The sequence below is a fragment of the Mesoplodon mirus genome (genome assembly GCF_964341445.2).
Source record: "Mesoplodon mirus genome assembly, chromosome: 1".
Lineage (NCBI taxonomy): Eukaryota > Metazoa > Chordata > Mammalia > Artiodactyla > Ziphiidae > Mesoplodon > Mesoplodon mirus.
The window spans coordinates 30,416,060-30,435,714 of NC_138976.1; the positions used below are offsets into that span (position 1 = coordinate 30,416,060).

Consider the following 19,655-nt stretch of genomic DNA (forward strand, 5'->3'; position numbering starts at 1 on the left):
TCATTTTAAGAGATTATACTGAGGAAATAATGAGATCCAGACTGGTTGGGTTTGAATCCCAGCTCCATCGCTTACTAACTGACTTGGAGTGAGTTACTTAACCTTTCTGTGCCTTACATTGCTCATTGATAAAATAATGATAATCATAACCTACCACCTAGGATTCTTGTGAAGACTAAATGAGTTAATACATGAAAAACGCTTAGAGCCAGGCCTAGCACATAGGAAGCACCCAATAAATGTAAGTAGTGATTTGTCTTTGACATTGTTATTTTTATAAATATACATGATAGGTGCTGCTCTAAGGAAGTTTTTTGTCAGCATTGTTTATGATAAGGAAACTTTAGAAACAATGTGATATGACCCTATGTATATAATATACTTGTAATACACAAATAGACACACATAAATCATATACATCATGTATCTTACTTATATAAGCATAAACATATATTCTGTGTGTATATAAATATTTAAACATATAAAAATAAATACATATATACATAAATATGGAAAAGATACACCAAAATTGAAAAGTAGTTATTTCTGGTTGGTAGGATTAGAAATGATTATTGTTTTCTCTTTTTGTTTAACTGCATTTTCCAAAATCTATACAGCTAACACATATTACTTATAATTACTTTTTAAAAATTTAAATAAGTACAACACTTATTTGAGTATTTTGTAGAATACCACACTATTTTGAATATAACAACAATATATATTTTGAATATAACAACAATAATGTGTTGGGATAAAAAGTTGCTATATCTATAAGGAGGAATTCACAGAGCCATTAAAACTTAATATCACTGCCAAAGAAAATACTCATTGTTGATTTTTAAAAATCTATTTCTAAGCATAATATACAGTAAGACCCTAATTTTATTTTACTCATATTTTTTGAAGGAACTATACTAAATATTAATATTAAAAGAGGTTTTCTCTAGGTGGTTAAGATTATGGCACTTTTTATATTCTTTGTATCAGCCAAATTTTCAGTAGAAAACACAATTTTTTTATAGTCTTGTTTTTTAAAGTAAAGTAAAAGCCTTCTGTTTCTTCTTCTATAAAACCAGTTTGACAAATTATCTTATAACTTTCTCTCCCAAATCTCTGACCCCTCTGAAATCTTATCACTAACATACTTAGTGTTACCTTGTTGATACTCACTATTTTGATTTAAAGAATAGGACTTTCAGTTTCTGATTAATATTTCTGTCTTTCTTATTTGTAGTAATGCCACAGTTTTTAGAATCTATTTCTGGTTTATTTATTTCTGCAGTTCATGTTCTATGGTGGAACGAGAGTGCAGATGGCCGAGCAGCTGGGAGACATCAGTCTCATGAGGATCCCAGAGTTGTAGCAGCTGGTAGGCTATTTCAGTAGGCACAAGTTATTCTTAGAACAAATTTGATTTAGTCAATAACTTTATATACCTTCTTATGAACTTTTTTCAGTTCGAGAAAGTGTAAATTACCTAGTGTCTCAGAAGAATATGCTTCTGATTCCTATATCATTTTCACTGTTGAAATAGTTTTTCCACAGAAATATGAAGCATTTCATGAACTGCCATAAGATGTGTCTGCTAATGGTTAGCATTTTAAAAGCCAGCTCTGTCCATTGTCACTACCACCTCAGGATAGTTCTGTTCATTTTCCCCTTGGCATTTCAGTATCTATTATACTTTAGAAATATGTAATTGCCACTACTGCTTGATCTTGATTTTTCATTTGTTTCAGAATATCTCTTCTTCTCTATTTTAACAATATTTTGCTCTATAGCATTTCTTATATTCATATAATGATTTTACATTTCTGTGACTGACAATATCTTTAAATTATTTATATACAGTGTCTATCTTTTAATCATGTCTGTGTTATCTGAGATTTTAAAAACATTTTTGCCCAGTAAAGTTTATTTTGTGATATCAAATGGAATTCAGAAGAATATTATATCAAATATATTTCTTTACCTTGGGAAAGTACAGTATAACCTGTGTCACCTGTTTTAATTATGGTTTTCACATTAATTACTTATAACTTTCACTTGGAAAATAATTTTTAAAAAACTTCAGAAGATTTGTTTTGTGTTTACACAAAGACTTGAAATGTGTTTACAGTTTTATTAACTTTTGTTCATTTTGGATCACTATTTAACGAAGATCCTTGGGACATCTATTTGTTTTAAGGAGATCTTTATGTTTATGGAAATGCTTGCCCTAATAAAAGCCTACATATCCATTTTGTTTTTTTCTTAATTTGCATTTTATATTTATATTATCGTATCTGGAGCTTTTACTGTGTTACTATAGGATGGTGACACAGTAATAATTTACCAACTTTATTGTAAACATTATGTTATATCAAGAAAATAGCATGATAGTAATCCCAGAAGGAAGGTTTCTTCAGTACCACCACAGATACGCTAGGGTTTTCCTTGAAACACCTTTAATTTCCATTTTAGTTGTATACCTCTGCTTTCTAACACTAGGTTTGGTATTTCCAAGCTCTTTTGATAGTCTATATTTTACGTTTCTAAGACATATTATAAATTTATAGCTGTATTATTTTACGTTCCTAAAACATACTGTAGTCTATACTTATAGTTATATTATTTTACATTTCTAAAACATATAGTAAATTATGAATTAGTTGTCTAAAGGGAATTTGGAAAACAAGGTACAGTGTGTTAGGCTCCTGATAGAAGAAATGTCTAAAGGATTAAAAAACAAACAAACAAAAAGTCAGAAGGGAAAGGTGAGATGGTGCTCAGGTGCAGCCTATACTATTAACAGGCAAGAAAAGAATCCAAATAGAAGTTTTGTAATCCAGCTATTGTTGTGTTTTCTGTTTCCCTTCAAAGCAAAACTCTCTGTAGAGTTGTGTATACTCACCGTCTTCCCTTCCTTACCTCTTATTCTTCCCTGAAACCAATCCAGATAGGCCTGCAACTTTGTCAGTCTGCTGAAATGATTCTTCTGAAGGTCACCAAGGATCTCTTTGTTACCAAAATCAATGGTCTTCTGCTGCCTTTACCTTGCTCATCTTCTCAGCCATGTTGGACACAATCGACCACTTCTTACCTTCCCAAATACACTTGATTCTGAGCTTTAATACATGGCATCTCACTCTTAGATTTCCCTCCTCCCCACTGGCCAGTCCTTTTTTTCTTTGCTGGTGTGTCTTCTAAATGTGGGTAGCGTCTCAGGCCTCAAGAATATTCTCTCTTCCCTCTCTCTAGGTAAGCTCATTCAGTCCAAAGGCTTAAGTACCATATATGTGCCGATGATTCACGCATTTTTATCTTTTTTCCCATCCTTGCCTCTGAGCTGCAGACTGAAATACTAACTGCCTTTTGAACACAACCATCTTCCTAGTTTGGGTCACAAATTAGAAGTCACCCAGATATCTCTCTTTCCCTCATCCCCTCTGCAGCCCATCAGCAGGTCCTGTTGGCTGTATCTCTAAAATAGATCCTCAGCATTACAATTCCTTCCTATGTCTGTTGCTACCATCCTGGCCCAATCTACCATCCTCTCCTACTTAGCCTCCCTACTGTCCTTTCTCCCCATATAACCAGCAAAGTTCTTTCTGAAACATAGATCAAGCCACTTCCTTGTTTAAAACTCTCCAGCAGCTCCTTATTGCACTAACAATAAAATCCAGGTACCTTACACTGGACTACGAGGCTCCACAAGTTCTGGTTCCTGCCATCTCTGATTCCATTCCCTACAACTCCAGAGACACTGGAAGTCTCTCCTTGCTCCCCAACTTGCCAAGATTTTTCCCACTTGGGGCTTTTGCACCGAGTGTTCTTTCTTCCTACCCACCTTCAAATGTTGGCTTCTGTTCATTTTATTCACATCTGAGCTCATATGTCACTCCGCAGAGGCCTGACACCTCTCTGTGGTTATTGTTACTGTGCTGTATTTTCTTCTTAGCACTTAGTGCTGTCTGAATTTATTATATTTCTTTACCCACACATCTGTTGTGAATATGAATATAACTTCTCCATTGAAATTCAAGTTCATTAGAGCAGGAATTCGGCCTTCTTCAACACTGTATCCCCAGAACCTAGAAGAGTATCTGGTGCATGAGAGAGTTCAAGAAGTATTTGTTACATTGTTGCATAATGATGCCAAACTGATTTTATAAGGACAATTTTAACTGATACCCAACTTCACCAAAAGAACCCTCTGCCAGTTACTAGCTGTGTCACTTTGAACAAGTTCCTTATTCTCTGAGTCAGTTTACTCATATGTCAAATGGTACTACTTACCTCATACGGCAGGTTCTGAGGATTAAATGAAATACCTGACAACACAGTTAAACCCTTGAAAAAGGTAGCTCATCTTCTCAAGCTTTTTCTTATTCAATGTATACATTAGCATTCCAAAGTTTCCAGGGTTTTTTTGAACCTGTAAATGTTTATACAGGCTTTTTTCCTAGATAGAAGAATATTTTGGTCAAGACTCATGAGTAACGTATTATCTTAACTAACTGCCTTTTATTTTTTAGTATTTTTTTCTCTCCCTCAATTGTCATTTTTCACAAACACAATTTTCTGTCGTTTCCTTGAAGTGGCTATAATGTGAACTTCAAGGGGGAGAGACATAACTGTGATGCTGATGCTGGGCAGTCAACCAGGCTCAGTCGCAAAGCCACAATCCTTCCGCCCGCAAAGTTCAGATCCACACCTTAGCAAAGGACTGCTCTCTACCTGTCGCGGCCATCAAGAGGTCACAAGTAGAGCCACGACTCCACTGTGCTGCCTAAGAGGGCCTGTTTGACAGGGGTTCTTCAAGGACCGAGATAGCAGTCAGTCTCATAAACAATGCTTATGAGCTATGACAAATGTACCCACATATCATAGCACTACGTAATCTAGGGTGCAGACTGCACAGCACTTTTGACAGAAGAAAGGGAAGGCCCCTCCAACATTAGTAACGTTTCTCCTCCCACGTTTGCCTATTTTTCCTGCATGCTCACTCTTGCCAGCATCTTGCGGGTACACCTGCCACACTGTGTCCTTGTATTTTGGTTGAATAAACAAAAGAGCACTGAAGGCTGCCTTTGAGCTTCCTCAGTGCCAAATGAAGTAATGAGGTTTTTATTAAATGGCTTAGCTACAGAGTATTTGCAGAGATCTCTACAGCTTCATAATCATTAAGCAAAATAAGTTTATCTAAAACCTCTTAAACTTAGTATCAGTTACTACCAAAACTGAACCATGAAAGTGCAAAACACCCTTTATTTTCAAGTAGTCCCCTCGATTTTCTTTTGTGATTAACAGGACATTTAGTTTTTTCTAAATTTCTACTTAGGGTCCAAGCGTCTTCCCTTCTATAAGCAGACAGTTCTTACTTCTGTAATGACTTTATAAGCTCCAACAGTAGGTGGTGCTATGAATGCACGAAAATAAATTAGTACAGACCACAACAGAACTGTCACAGCTTTATTTCGTGACTTATTACAACATAGAAATATGCCTTTTTAATACTTCATATAAAGTTATTGACAATACAAAATTTTTTTCTTTTTTTTCTTTTAATGAAAATGATTTAACTTAGAAATCTATTGTGAAACTTTTGTCTAGTTTTGCAATTCTCAGATATTCCAGTGCAAAAATAGATCCATTACAGACAGCATAAAGTGCTTGGAATGAAGGGCCAATGATAAAAGAAAAAGCACAAAAACATAGCTTCATCGTAGGGTGTAAGACGGGAGAACAGAATACTTAAACCTTATGGAAGGTTAAACATTCTATAAAAAGGGATGCAACAATTCTGAAGAGAATTAGAACAATATGACTATAGCACTATATTATTACTAGTAAATAGGAACAAGGGTAGAAATTAATATCTCAGCGTCAAAGTGGTTCAATATAATATGACACATGGCTCTTTGGAAAAAATTTTTACCTGATATATACAACCACGAGAAGAAAACAGACACATCCTTTTAGTCAATGATTAGTATACAGTGAATGCTGTGCAACATTTAATAGTCACAATGCATATGCCTTCAGTACAGGTATTGAAATACAGTAGTTTGAGGTTTGGTTATTTGTTTTTTAACAGTGACCTATGCTGGCATTTACATATAGAGGGCTTTGTTATTGTTTTCTTTTGTATTTTTCACATTCACAGTTAATAAGGTTTAAGGTGTCCAAAAGAAGCAAAAGCCAAAGTCTTTAAACACTTTTGAAAATTTCTGAAACTCACATGGTTACATTTCCACAGGGATTATACAGAAATTTTACCTGACTGAGCAGAAGGTTGTAAAAATTTCTACTATAATTAGGCTTACACAGAAAAATTTAAAAGACTGCTGTTTGGATAGTCTAAAAGGTAACAATATTAATGAAGTAGATAGGTAGCTGTAGACTTTTTCTAGCTTAAGAGAACCTTTAAATCTATATTGAAATGTTGCATTTTTTTCAAAGTAGTTCACAGTATCTTTTGATTTTTTAAAATATGGCCTTGAAGTAATCAAATAAAGGAGCTACTCATGGTTTTAATATAATACAGAATTAGAACATGATTCTAGTGAAATGGGAAAACAGAAGTTTGATTTTGAAAAATACTGAACAAGGAGAAACAATTATTCTATGAATTTTATATCATTAAAGATAGCATAAAATATGAGCTCATGCCAATAGTTATTGGGAAAATGCCTTCATTACTGGTTTATCATTTTAGAAAATATCAGCATTCATTTCTTTTTTTTTAAGATTTTTTGATGTGGGCCATTTTTAAAGTCTTTATTGAATTTGTTACAATATTGCTTCTGTTTTCTGTTTTGGTTTTTTGGCCGTGAGGCATGTGGGATCTTGGCTCCCCGACCAGTGATCGAACCCGCACCCCCTGCGTTGGAAGGTAAAGTCTTAACCACTGGGCCGCCAGGAAGTCCCCTAAAGGTCATTTTCTTTTTCCAAGCAACAAGTTGCATGATAACATACAGTAAATTTTAAAAGAAAAAATACAGATTTGGATAGATCTGAAATCTTGCACCTTTAGAGTTACTATCTAAATTTTTTTAAAAGGAGAAGACACTAGTAATGATATTAAAAGATGACTTTACCAAACAGTATTTCTCTCATAATTTTGTTGCCTCAAGACAGATGACATTAAGCATTAGTGCAATATTATTTTTAACAAGTATTTACTGACTAAAAAAATTAAACTGGGTTAGAAAAGTCTGAGATAATCTTCACGTGGGGGCATTTGCTGTTTTTTGTTTGTTTGTTTGTTTTCATGATAGGTTAGTGATTGAAGAGATGAAAAATTTGGGATTGTCACAATGGGGTATCTGAGATTTTCAAAGTCAATTATTCAAAGGTACTAAATGCCATAAGCACAGTTTTATGTTATTCAACAAGCTTTGAAGCCAGCCGTCTTCTCTGTGAAAGTATTCATTATATAGTCTTGTGATCCTTATGACATTTAAACTTTCTTGGCTTTTGCATTGTTGCTATTTTCAAAAAGTGGGCTGCCCAATATTCTTTCAGTGGGTTCCCACAACCACAACAAAACCTGTATTTGTAAACCAGTTAGCTGACAAACATGGCACAGGAAATCTACTGAGAGTTAATATCTCCTCACCGCATCCATCCATACTCAGTTATAACATACACTCAAAAAATACTTGATTAATGCACTGATACTGAAAGTATTCTAAACGATCTTAAAGAAACTTAAATACAATGTTGTCATGAGATCTTGGCCATCACACTGTTTTCTAGTCACTAGGCATTAGATGATCCATTCGCAAACTTACATGAAAAAATAAAGCTAGCGCGGCAGTGTGGCTGTACTCCTCTGTGCCACAGGGTTCTACAAAGAGGCCATTCTAAGGTTTCAGAAGTCACTGACAGAACTTACAATTCCAAATAACATTAAAAGTACAAAGATTTTTTTCTCAAAATACAACTCCATCTTTTCATATTCTAGATTAATCCAAAAAGCCAGAAATAATACTATGCTTGTATCAAACAACAAGATCTTGAGATGCACTGTACCGTGTTAGCAGACAATCAGGACAAATGGACACAGGCCTCCCTTGGTTTGAACGCATCATCTCCTTCATGCCATGCCCTGGCTTCCACAGCCTGCGGCCCCAACAATGCGGTTGCTGATTCTTTGCTTCTTAACCAGGATCTAAGTATACTTAAAGAGTCCCAGAAAGATAACCTTGGAGACTCATGGTTCCAAGCAAGGACAACAACGAAACCAAGTCTCACTCTTGCACGTTACCATGCAATTTGCATGTTGCAATTTGTATGTCACCACCATCAGAGCAGCTCATCAAAGAGGGAATCAAAGCAGGTCTTTCCCCACACATGGAACCATTTTGTCACCTGATATTTGATTATGTCAACAGACTCTGAGTAGAGCAGCTTTCACAAAAGTGTGCATGACACACCATGGTGCTTCAGGCTTTCTGAGCAACTTGGCATTAGTCATTCCAGTGCACTCACTGCCGGCACAGGCTGTGTCACCGGGAAACCAGTCTCCTGGCTTGGCACGGCTTAATGAATGAGGATGCCTTTTGATTTTGATAAACAATCACTGGCCATGATTACTTGATGAATTATTGTTGCAACCCCAGTTAGAATACAAAGGAACAAAAAAGTATGTCAAACCCATATGTCCACTGGGTTCCATACTAGAGTTTCACATAAGTATAAGGTAATAAACTAAATTCAAGTCTTTCTCACTCGAGAGCCATACAAGACATAGGCTACAAAGGCACTGCCCTTGTAATGGAATTTTGTTTTCATTGCATTGAATTGCATTGCATTGAATAGTATCAGTACAGTATCCAGTTTACCTCTTCCCACAAAATCTTCCAGCTCTTTCCTCTGGAACACTTCACATAGTGCAAAGGAAGGTCTAGTTCCTCCTTTCTTGTAGCCACCCTGTATGAACAGGATTCTTCATACATAACTTTCTTTCACTTTCTCATCCTGCAGAAAAGATGTGAGAACTGCAACATCCACTACTGTCTGGTTTTTGTGTAATGACAGGTCCTTTAAGTGGTCATCATCACTTTGGTCCTTGGCAAAGTTTACAAATACCTGTCAAAATAAAGGTGGACCTTTATAAATAGCTCTAACTTCCTCTTGTTATTCTAGTTGCATTTTTCCCCACATGAAAATTAGAGAATACGAGATTGAATAAATAGAATAAATAGATTAACTAGAAAATTTTGTGTGGGAGGGAGAGGGGAATACTTAACAAAGCATTAACCTAAAAAACTCACTTTCTATTATTGCCCCCCAAATCACCAACTGCTCAATCATCTATTTACTTTGACTCATACAGGCCTGATTAAAGGGAAGAGGGTTGAAAACTAACATTTACTGAACACCTACTAAGTGCCAGGATCTATTTGGTACCTGATGTTATCTAATTTAAATGGGATAAGGCACCTGGCATAATACCTGCCCGTGGCAGATACTCAATAAAAAACTACAGTTTTTATGATTATTATGACAATTTATTCTCACATTAACCCTATGAAGTTGGTAGTATCATCTCCCTTTTCAGATTCAGGGAGGTTAGGTAAAAAGCATAACTAGTAGTAGAAGATCAGGAGTTCATGCTCAGCTCATCTATACTGTGCTAGGGCCCACAATGGGCAGGGGGTGGAGAAGTGGCAGGAAGCCTCACCCTGAAAAGCAAATATATTTTTGACACTCTAAGCTTACTTGGTCAAGTGTTGTCTGAGAGACAGAGTAGTCTTCTATGTGGAGTCGCTTTTTGCTCTGGGAAAGGATGCTGAAAATCCTGGCCAGGGAAGACAGTGAAGAGGGAAGCTGGTACTGCAGCATGTTCCGGTGCTTCTCCTTCAGCACGCTTCCTGGGAAGGCGAGTTCAAAGAACTCCTGGACAGGCTTCAGGTCAGGGTTGGACCCTGCTATTCGTACGACTATTGTATAACCATCTCCAAACCTGAAAGCAGGAAAAAGAAAGTCCAAATGGAAGACCCTCAGGAAACTTCTCAAAAGATATTTAACTCAGAATCCCACTTGGGCCATGAAAGAGAGAGGTCCCTGCCAGAACCAGAAATAAGTTTCAGAGAGCAGGAACCAGTGGTCATGTACTGAATACCTATTCTATGTGAGCTGCCTTGCCGAGGGCTTTAGACATGACTTCATTTAATCCTCACCTAGACCTATGAGGTCTGTCAGATGTTACAGAGAAATTGAAACCGAGAGTGTTAGTCACTTGCTCGTGGTACGTAGCTCAGAAATGGTAGGGCCAGGGTGTGGACCCAACTTGTGCTTGACTCTGAAGCCTATGCTCTAACCTTACTGGCACATATAAATCTTCCCATTACACCTCTATAACAAAGCTAGAAAGTAGATATTTCTAGAACACTGCCTCTCAGAGAGGTTAAATAACTCGCCGAAGTGCATACAACCCATAAAAGGTAAAGATAGAATTTGCACGCAGCTCTGTTTGACCTCAAAGTCCTCATTCTTTCCACTATACCATCTTGTTCAGTTTATTTCCCTCTATTTTAGAGCCACCATGTATACACTCACAAAAGAATAAATACACAATTTCTCAGTATGTGGGATCCCAAAGATATCATCTTTGTTACCTATTTTTCAGATGTTGGACACTGCCAAGGCACCTGAACCGCCCATTGACCATAATTGCCATCCTAGTGCAAAGAGCTTCACATTCTTCCATACTGTGGGAAAACAGAATGAGGCTTAGTTTTAGAGAGATGCTCCTATAACCATCAGAACATCACCATGACATTTGGCATTTCAAAGAAACAGATCCCCAGCTTCCTAGGGCGTAACTGCATCCTGTTACAAATACATGAAGAGGTAGGGAAAACGCTGTTCACTGCTGTGCCGTTTATAATCGTGAAAAAAGTTGGAAATGATCCAAATGTCTACACAAAAGAGGAATGGTTAAATAAATTAGGGTATATCCTAATGGAATACTATTCACTAATAGCTATAAGAAATGATGACACATCTAAATTAACTGACTTGGAATAATGTTCTCAGTATTGTTAAGGGAAAAAGAACTTAGTATATATGCTAAAGCTTGCATTTTTGTTTGTAAAAAACATACACTGTGTATAGATTTGCATAGGGAAACTCTGCAAAGATATATTGCTCGATGACAGTAATAGTTGTCTCCTAGTGATGCAATGTCAGGTGATCATGATTTTTTTTTTCTATTTGCCTTTCTGTGTTTTCTATTTTTTATACAATGATCATATATAGTACTTGGAAAACTTAAAAGTTACACAACAAAAAAGCCAAGCTAAGTCTTCACTACAGACCTATGAGACGTAAGCACTACTGATCTCCCTTCCTTGATGATACTTAAGGCACAATTCCACAAGAATCGCCGGGCTTTGGGGTCCATGCCTGTGGTCGGTTCATCCTGTAATTAGAATAAAATAAGCCCTATTATGTGCTGGGAAAAAAGAAATCAAAGATAGGTTTGGTTTTAAATTCAGAAGCATCTCTGAAATAGCCTAAGTTTTAACTTACCATTCTATTTATTTCTTGATGGATCAAAGAACCAGACCTTACATACAAGAATATTTCATACTGTTTGCAACCAGTTCACTTTTACACATGTGTCACTGAAGTAGAAAACTCAAATTTAATTTTTTATGAAATGAAATTTCTCCAAATAAACAGAAAGGGAAGGGGAAAAGTCATTTAGTTTCAACCATCTTTTCATGACTGACAAGTATATACTAAAAATTATTTTTGTCTGATACTGAAGTCAGTTTAAGGTTTGGGTAGAATTTCTTTTCTTTTCTTTTTTTTTAATTCCAGTTCACTCTGGCTTAGCCGGTTATACTGTACTTGCTAGTTTTAGAGAAACAAATTCCAAATCCAAATAGTCTGGATAACTTTAAAGCCTCAGCCCAAGGCTTCTTCCTGTAATAACTTCAGTGCTAGTCTCCTCTACAGAAGAAAAAGGGTCAAGGGCCACTGTCAGTCTGACCTTCTGTTTTCCATTTATCTGTATGTAAGGAACTATGACCCAGGTGCTACCTTGGGGATCCTGAAGCTGTATCCACACTCTCAGTCTTCAGGGGATGAACACATAGATGGCATATAGAATGGTCCAGAGAAAGGTCAAATCACACACCCAGCCTCAGCTGCACCTGTTGGGGTTCTCCATGCTAGAGAAACAAGGTGTCTGGAGTATCTCCTCCTTTGGAGCATCTGAGGGCATGTCAGAGCCACCCCAATGTGTGTCAAGGAGAGGGGCGAGGGAGCTTTCCTCTGGTTCTCTGAGGCTGCCCTGCTGTTCCTCGTCGGGGGAGGGGGGCTTGCCATTGCCAAGCCAGTCATGCATGGCCTGGACATCGAGGACTTTAGAAAAGAGGTGTCTTCCATTCAGTCCAGAACAAAGTTTTCCATTCACAGTCACACTCACCAGAAACACCACGGGAGGTCCGCCAATCAAAGCCATGGCCGTTGAGAGCTTGCGCTTGTTGCCTCCGCTATAGTCCCCAGCATATTTTTCTCCATACTTCACGAGGCCCAGTTTCCGAATTGCCCACTCACCAACCTAAGGGTGATAAAAAGCATCTTGACCTTTGTTGGGTTTGGGAATTTTATCATGCTTTCTTACACTTGCGTATGAAAACTCTTTCACTGAGTAGGACCAGGTTCTATACAATCACGACCTGGCAAGTGTGGAGGAACCAACAGCAGGGGGGCAGGGACTCGCGTGGGTAGGAGCGGCACTCCCTCTCTGCCCGCCGGTGTGAGCCAGTTCACCTATCCCTGTCCTACCGCCACCACGGCTTCCCACCCTGAAAGGAGCTGCGAAGAGCCAGCACTTCATATTGCTGCATCCACAAGGAAGAACAGCCTGAAGCCGATGGTCATGTGTGAAGGTCACAGCCGTAAGGTACACTGTTAGGATGCCAAGGGAGACAGCCTGGCTTTCCGGTGCCCATGGTACCTTGCCGACTTCTCTCTCCGGGACGCCTCTCAAGAGTGCAAAGAACTCCACGTGTTCTCTTCCAGTCAGCAGCTCTGTGATGGCATCGAACTGAGGGCAATAGCCCATGTTCTGATGTACTTCGTGGATGTTTGATAAGATACTGCAAAGAAAAACAAAACTGGTCAGGTTTTTAAGCATTTAGATACTCTGATCAGACCATCTTGCCTAATATTCCTATGAAGAGTGCTTGTGCATGACCAACATACCAGCGAGCACACCTGCTATAGCTTGAAGGAACAGCCTTTCTGCCCCCAGGATGCCAGCCCCTCCTGGAAGTCAGGGTTCTGGCCTACACTCTGCCCAGTCCTTGCATCTGGCTCCCCCAGCACCTCAATCTGCAGGCTCAGTCCCATTTCAGAATTCCCAAGTCCATCCCAGCTGCGGCACCATCTTTATCAACAGCCTTAGTCACACTATCCTGGGACTTTAACACTAAGTGTCCATCCCTGACTTGATTCTGTGGCCCAGTCATATGCACCATGTGCTCTGTTGCTCCATTCACGTCAGAGGAGGCTCAGCAACTCGCTGTGACTTCCTCTGCTTTTTGCTGCCCATACATCGACTTGCACATAACATGATCCAGACCCCTTGGTACCACTAAATACTCAACCCAGGAATCTTCCTGGTTTTGAAGGTTTTTTTGATCACAGACCCTCTGAGAATCTGATGACAACAAAAAATATACCTACAGACGCACTTTTACATATATTGGTGGGGGTAGTTTTTAGGCCCTATGAAGCCATTCTCGGGTTAAGGATCCCTAATGTAGGAGAAAGCTCAGTGTCACATCCAGTCTGATAGCTGCAGATTAGCCACCTCTGGACAACCACGAGTTTGGCCTATCAGCAGTATTCATTCCTCTCTGCATATAAATTAGTACTCCCAGATCCAGCCTTTTCCAGAATTATGATTGAGGCGCTCACAGACCCTGTGCCTGGACCTCACAGCTACACTGCCCACACCAGCTCTCAGAACCAGGCACTGTGACGCACCTTAGTCTGGGCCAGTTATTGCTGCCATTGCTATGTGCCCCAGGAGCCTGGTACTAGGAACAAGATGGGGAAAGCAGGTGTGTACCCTTAGGCCAACTATTCTAGAAATTCTGTTCTCTTAAACCTCCTTTACACTGCTACTGAAAAAACGTGTAAGATGCAGAGGAGAGCCATGAGTACATTATGTTCCTTGCTCTTTTCAATTTTATTGGCTAGCATCCCCTTGTCCAAATTGTGAGTCACCACCCATTAGTACATTGTGAAATAAATTTAGTGGGTCACAACCAGTATTTTTTAAATGGTGTGGTAGAGAGTAGAAGAAATATCAGAGTGCATGGCAAGCAGGAAAAGTAGGTAATGTTTTACAAAACTTTTATTTAAGCTACATGCCTGTTTATGTGTTTTTGTGTATTTACTCGGTTGAGAGGTAAAATGTATTGATTTTGGTATTATGGGTCATGATCAAAGAGTTTGAAAGCCACTGCCTTGTACCGTCTCTCCATATAAAAAGTCCAGAGAAGTCCCACATATTTCGAGTGCTCGAGCGTAACATTGCCTAACAGGACTCTAAAGTGTACTGTACCCCTTATGATCAGACTGCTTAGTGATCTGTGCACTCTCGGATAACAGCCCATGGTGACACCAACAGCTGGCACACCCTTTAGCGAGGGCAACTTGGCAAGTATATAGATAACCTTTTATCTTGTAGGAATTTTCCCTGAGGAAACAATCAAGATGAATACAAGGACATATTTACTGAAAAACAGGAACAAATGTCTAACAATAAGGAATTGGTGAAATAAACTATAGGTACATGTACATAGATGCATTTTATGCAGCAAAAATTCTATATCTTAGACTATGTAACCCATTGGGAAATATAATACAGTCATTAACAACAAAAGAACTAATTTAAAAATCTAGATGTAGTATGATATCAATTTTATAATATATTTATATGTGTATATAAAGTAGAGAGATTTGGGGTGATGGGAATGTTCTAAAGTTGTATTGTGATAATGGTTGCACAATTCTGTAAATTGCCTAAAAGTCATTTGTTGTACTCTTAAAACAAGTAAATTGTACGGCATGTAAATCATACCTGAATAAAACTGTTAAAAAACAACAGAGTGACACTAAAATGAAATGTAAATAGTAGTTATCTCTAGGTACTGGGACTATGGATGACTTTTATTTTCTTATTTACAGTTTACTATATTTCAACATTTTTAGAAACTACACAGTACTGTTATAATCAGAAAAATAACAACATATTCATTTAAATAAGGTTTAAAAAAAGTCTGTGGCAAAACAAAGACTTCTTTTCTCACCTATTTTTGTTAAGAAAAGCATCTCCTCTGGTAACAGTGGTATCTCCCGTTAACATCTTGAAAGTTGATGATTTCCCAGCCCCATTGACACCTAGAAGTCCAAAGCACTGAAAAAGATTGGGTAAGTTGTATAAGTAAACTACTAAAAATCTGAATATAAATGACCCTTATAAAATAGTCACCTCAGCTTCATTTTCATGTAACATGATCCTAAAACATCATTCTTAATGAAGAGTCAACTATTTTCTTGGTTTTAAGAACTCATATAGATATTTAAACATATGTTTTATAATGAAACCATTTAAAGTGTGGGTGTATTTGTAAATATTATTTGAGTCATCAGGTTAAGACCAAAGTTAATGTGTGAAAAACAGTAATGAAAGCCAACAAGTCAAATTTCACCATCTAATCTGGCTAAAGGGCATGCAAGAATACCCACATAAACGAGAAAGGAGAAAATCTATCTTTTAAAATCTATTTGAATTTCATTATCACCTGAAATGGATCACAAAATCACATTTTGGATGTGCATACTTTTCTTACATTGTCTGAGATTATCCCAAATTGCTGATATATGGGGCCCCCATCCTTTCAATGACTGATTGCTCCACACAGATATAAATGGAGAAGCCTTTTAAAACCACTTTTAACCCCTTACGGACATTATTGTTTGATTGCAGTAGAGACAGTCTGAATTAATAGGGGCAAACACAAGGTAGACAAAGTGTCTTTACCTCTCCAGGAGGAATGCCAATGCAAATCCTGTCCACCGCAGGTTTCCTCTTCCTTCTATATACCTGCAACAAACAAAATGCAAAAATTCATGAGCTGCAGTGACTCACAGCTGTCCCAGGCAACTGTGGAAGAGGGAATTATGACCTAAACACACCACAAAATAAGACTCATCGATAAGACTAAGTCACACATGTGATGTGCTAAAGCCTTGGTCTGTCTCTGTGGCAACTGGCTTCTGAACGACCTTGAAGCTCAAAATACAAGTGAATTTCTTTTTATTTTTTAATCTAATGTCAGACTTTTAAAAAATATATTGGTCATTAATATTTATGTAATTTTCATTTAATATGTAAAGACATTGTAGATATTTTAAAAACTAAATTTTACAGGGTAATAATTTGTTATCAAAACATTGCAAATATTGAACAGATTACAAAAAAGTGAATTTGTTGGGATTCTGGCACCTAGAAAGGGCTGAAACAGACCCTCTTCTTAAGCAATGGAGATCTACCAGCTTTTTGGACCATGAAACTCAAAATCAATCATTATTCTATCAACTTCAGCTTTGCCTCGATACACAATATTAGATGTTTTAATAACTAATGCATAAATGTGTGAAAAACAAATATACTCAAGAATGAGAATTCACAGTATAATTATGTTCAGTAGGATTTCTTTAATTAAGAAGTCCCCATGGTGTATTTTAAATAAAATTTAATTGACAGAAACTTGGTACAGATGCACATTTTAGGAAGCATGCTCTTTTTATTGAGTCAGCAAAATGCTAGTTTCCAACAGATAAAGCTGAAAACATTGAAGACAAGTTGTTACAGCCTGTCCTCACTGCCTCACCTTAGTCAGCTCCTTGACTTCCAAGATGTCATTCTGTCCTCCGCCATCAAGAATTCTCTGTCTCTCCCTCCTCACATCTTCATCCTCATCATTCAGAGGAGGAAGCTTTGCCTTTACAGGTCTTAGTGGGGAAAGATTAAGAAAAAAAAAACAAATCAACTTTTCAAGTTATTTTCTAAGTCAAAGACCCAGTTTCTAAAGCAGTCCTGTAAAATCCATACTCCAGAGTTGTCGGCAGTGCTGGGGGCCGGGAGATGCCCACGTTAGGAAAATCAGTTTGATTATCTGCTTTGAGTTCAAGTCAATCCAACCACCACCGGCGAGTGTTTCCCTGTGTTCCTCCTCCGTGACCATCAACCAGGTACTCTGTGAGTTCTGAGAGAAAGCTCACCTGGGCCTGATGAAGAATCGGTACTGGATCAACACAGTGATGAGGAAGAACACCACTCCTTCCACGGCCATGGCAAAGAGGTTTCGTCCCACCAAGTCCCAAGACAGTGGCGAGACAAAGCGATTCTCCCCTGGTAGACACAATGCAGAGATCCAGTCAGAATGGAGGCACCAGAGACCATGGCCCTTCCGCAAATTCAGGCCTACATTCCTAGAAATACCAATGTTTATGGCCCGTGGCCAGGAGGAAAAAATAAGGGAGTCACCACTTTCCAAATCCGATTTAGGGTAAGGTTTTGGGGAAACATACTGTGAAACAGTATCAATCAGAATTTCAGAGATAACATGTATTTGAACTGTAACTTCATCTAAGAAATCTAATGTTTCCATTTTTCTTAAAAGATTTATTTATTTACTTATTTATTATTATTATTATTATTTTTTGGCTGCGTTGGGTCTTCATTGCTGTGCACAGGCTATCTCTAGTTGTGGCGAGCGGGGGCTACTATTTGTTGCAGTGCACGGGCTTCTCATTGCGGTGGCTTCTCATTGTGGAGCATGGGCTCTAGGCGCGTGGGCTTCAGTAGTTGCAGCACGCAGACTCAGTAGTTGTGGCTCATGGGCTCTGGAGCGCAGGCTCAGTAGTTGTGGTGCCCAGGCTTAGTTGCCCCACAGCATGTGGGATCTTCCTGGACCAGGGATCAAACCCGTGTCCCCTGCACTGGCAGGCGGATTCTTAACCACTGCACCACCAGGGAAGTCCCTAATGTTTCCATTTTAATGAGATATGCCAAAAATCCTTTGTAAAAAGGCAAACAATCCAGGGTAATTTTTAGGGTCAGTATTTTAACAAATTATAAGCTTCACTAAGAAAGATTAGAAAGCACATTTAAAAGATGCCCCTTTCAATAGCATATAATGTAACCTGGTGACTCAACTCATCTGGTTTTATGTAAATATTCCTTAAAATCCTTATATATCTCCTTGTACCTCCAAGTTTAAAAAAAGTCCCTCTTCTATGCCCATTAAATAACATGGCCCATCTAACTATATGAGCCAGTCAATAAAGAACAGTAATGTGGCCACAGGAGAAATAAATTTAAAGACTCTAAATGTAGAAAGAGCTGCAGTAAATTACCTTTTTATAGACTGTGTAAAAGGTAATATATGACCCCATCTGCAGGTCCATGATTTTCCCAATAGAGCCGAAGTTTGCATCTTTCCTTCTGATTCTCTGGCCTGTATCTAATTCTCAAAGCTGTGGTTTGACTTTTCCAATGACTCTGGCAAACCCCACCAGTGGTATCAGGCACTGGGTCCAAGCTTAAGCCAATATTTTCCTCACCTCCAAAATTACTGTCTCATCTTTCAGACAAATGGTTGTGTCACATGACCCATGCCACAACCAGCTGTACTGACATGAGCCCTATCAGTGAAGTCCTGTGCCCAGCCACCACCCTCTTTCCAAAACAAAGGCCAAAGTACCAAGGCCCATGCAAACTGCCATCTCTATTAAAACATCCTACAGCCACTACTGTCACTCACCAAACCTTTCCAAGGCATCAGCCATTGCCTGGTTTTTCACCATGTCAATGAGCCCCCGTCCCAGGCAAAAATGTGGGAAGATCAAGAACACTGACTTCAGGATATCATTGATGTTATTCAGCTTCTAAAAAATAAGACAGAGAGAGACTGTCTTTCATGATTCAGGCTAAAAATTTACCAAAGTCTAAAATATGGAAGTGAAAAAAATTTTGATTCCCCGAGGTCAAACTGAATCTTTGAATTCAGATACCAATAAATAGCGGTAGCCATAGAGGATGATATATAACGTAATAAAATTCTGCTCTTTAGAAAATTTGGAATAATGCTATGAGTATGGGAGAAATATGAGCAAAGTTTAGAAGCATGATTATATTTAATCAGAAGCTAATCCATCATAAAATATTTGCTTAGCATTTTAAAAGCAAATTGCTCATATCTGGGTCAATACTTCAGTTTCAGGATTTTGTTGGAGTTAAAAAAATTCTTCTCGAATACATCAATCCAGCAGTGGCCAAATACCCAACAACTGAGTAAGTTGCTATGTGCTGGATGCACTGTGGCAGGGCACAGGAGAGGCAGAGATTAATAAGAAATAGTCTCGTCTCTACTCTGAGGAAAAGAAACATGGAAACAGGAAATTACTACATAATTGGATGTGTTGTACTGGAGGCATGAACTGTGTGGGCTTTGGGAGCACAGGGAAGAGAGAGCACCTCCCATAAGGCAGGTGAGGAAAGCTTCACATTCAAGCTCAGTCATGACGGGTTAGTGAGATACTACCCGATTCTGTGACAGAGGAGT

General features: G+C 38.2%; 1 protein-coding gene across 5 annotated transcripts in view; it reads right to left on the reverse strand.

The window, feature by feature from the left end:
- Positions 1-5,176: 5,176 nt before the first annotated feature.
- ABCA1 (ATP binding cassette subfamily A member 1) overlaps positions 5,177-19,655 on the reverse strand; it is a 140,221-nt gene continuing 125,742 nt past the window's right edge. For 4 of the 5 annotated variants that reach the window (XM_082645342.1, XM_082645344.1, XM_082645341.1 and 1 more), the window contains exons 40-50: positions 18,855-18,978; positions 17,311-17,440; positions 16,920-17,040; positions 16,067-16,129; positions 15,333-15,439; positions 12,968-13,109; positions 12,434-12,568; positions 11,316-11,419; positions 10,614-10,706; positions 9,715-9,958; positions 5,179-9,081 (exon numbers count right to left, since the gene is read on the reverse strand). In XM_082645342.1, the coding sequence (XP_082501468.1) occupies positions 8,941-9,081; positions 9,715-9,958; positions 10,614-10,706; positions 11,316-11,419; positions 12,434-12,568; positions 12,968-13,109; positions 15,333-15,439; positions 16,067-16,129; positions 16,920-17,040; positions 17,311-17,440; positions 18,855-18,978 (1,404 nt within the window). In that variant the 3' untranslated portion in view covers positions 5,179-8,940. Of the gene's footprint in view, positions 9,082-9,714; positions 9,959-10,613; positions 10,707-11,315; positions 11,420-12,433; positions 12,569-12,967; positions 13,110-15,332; positions 15,440-16,066; positions 16,130-16,919; positions 17,041-17,310; positions 17,441-18,854; positions 18,979-19,655 lie in introns of all 5 variants that reach the window. The other variant, XM_082645345.1, reaches the window with a different exon arrangement.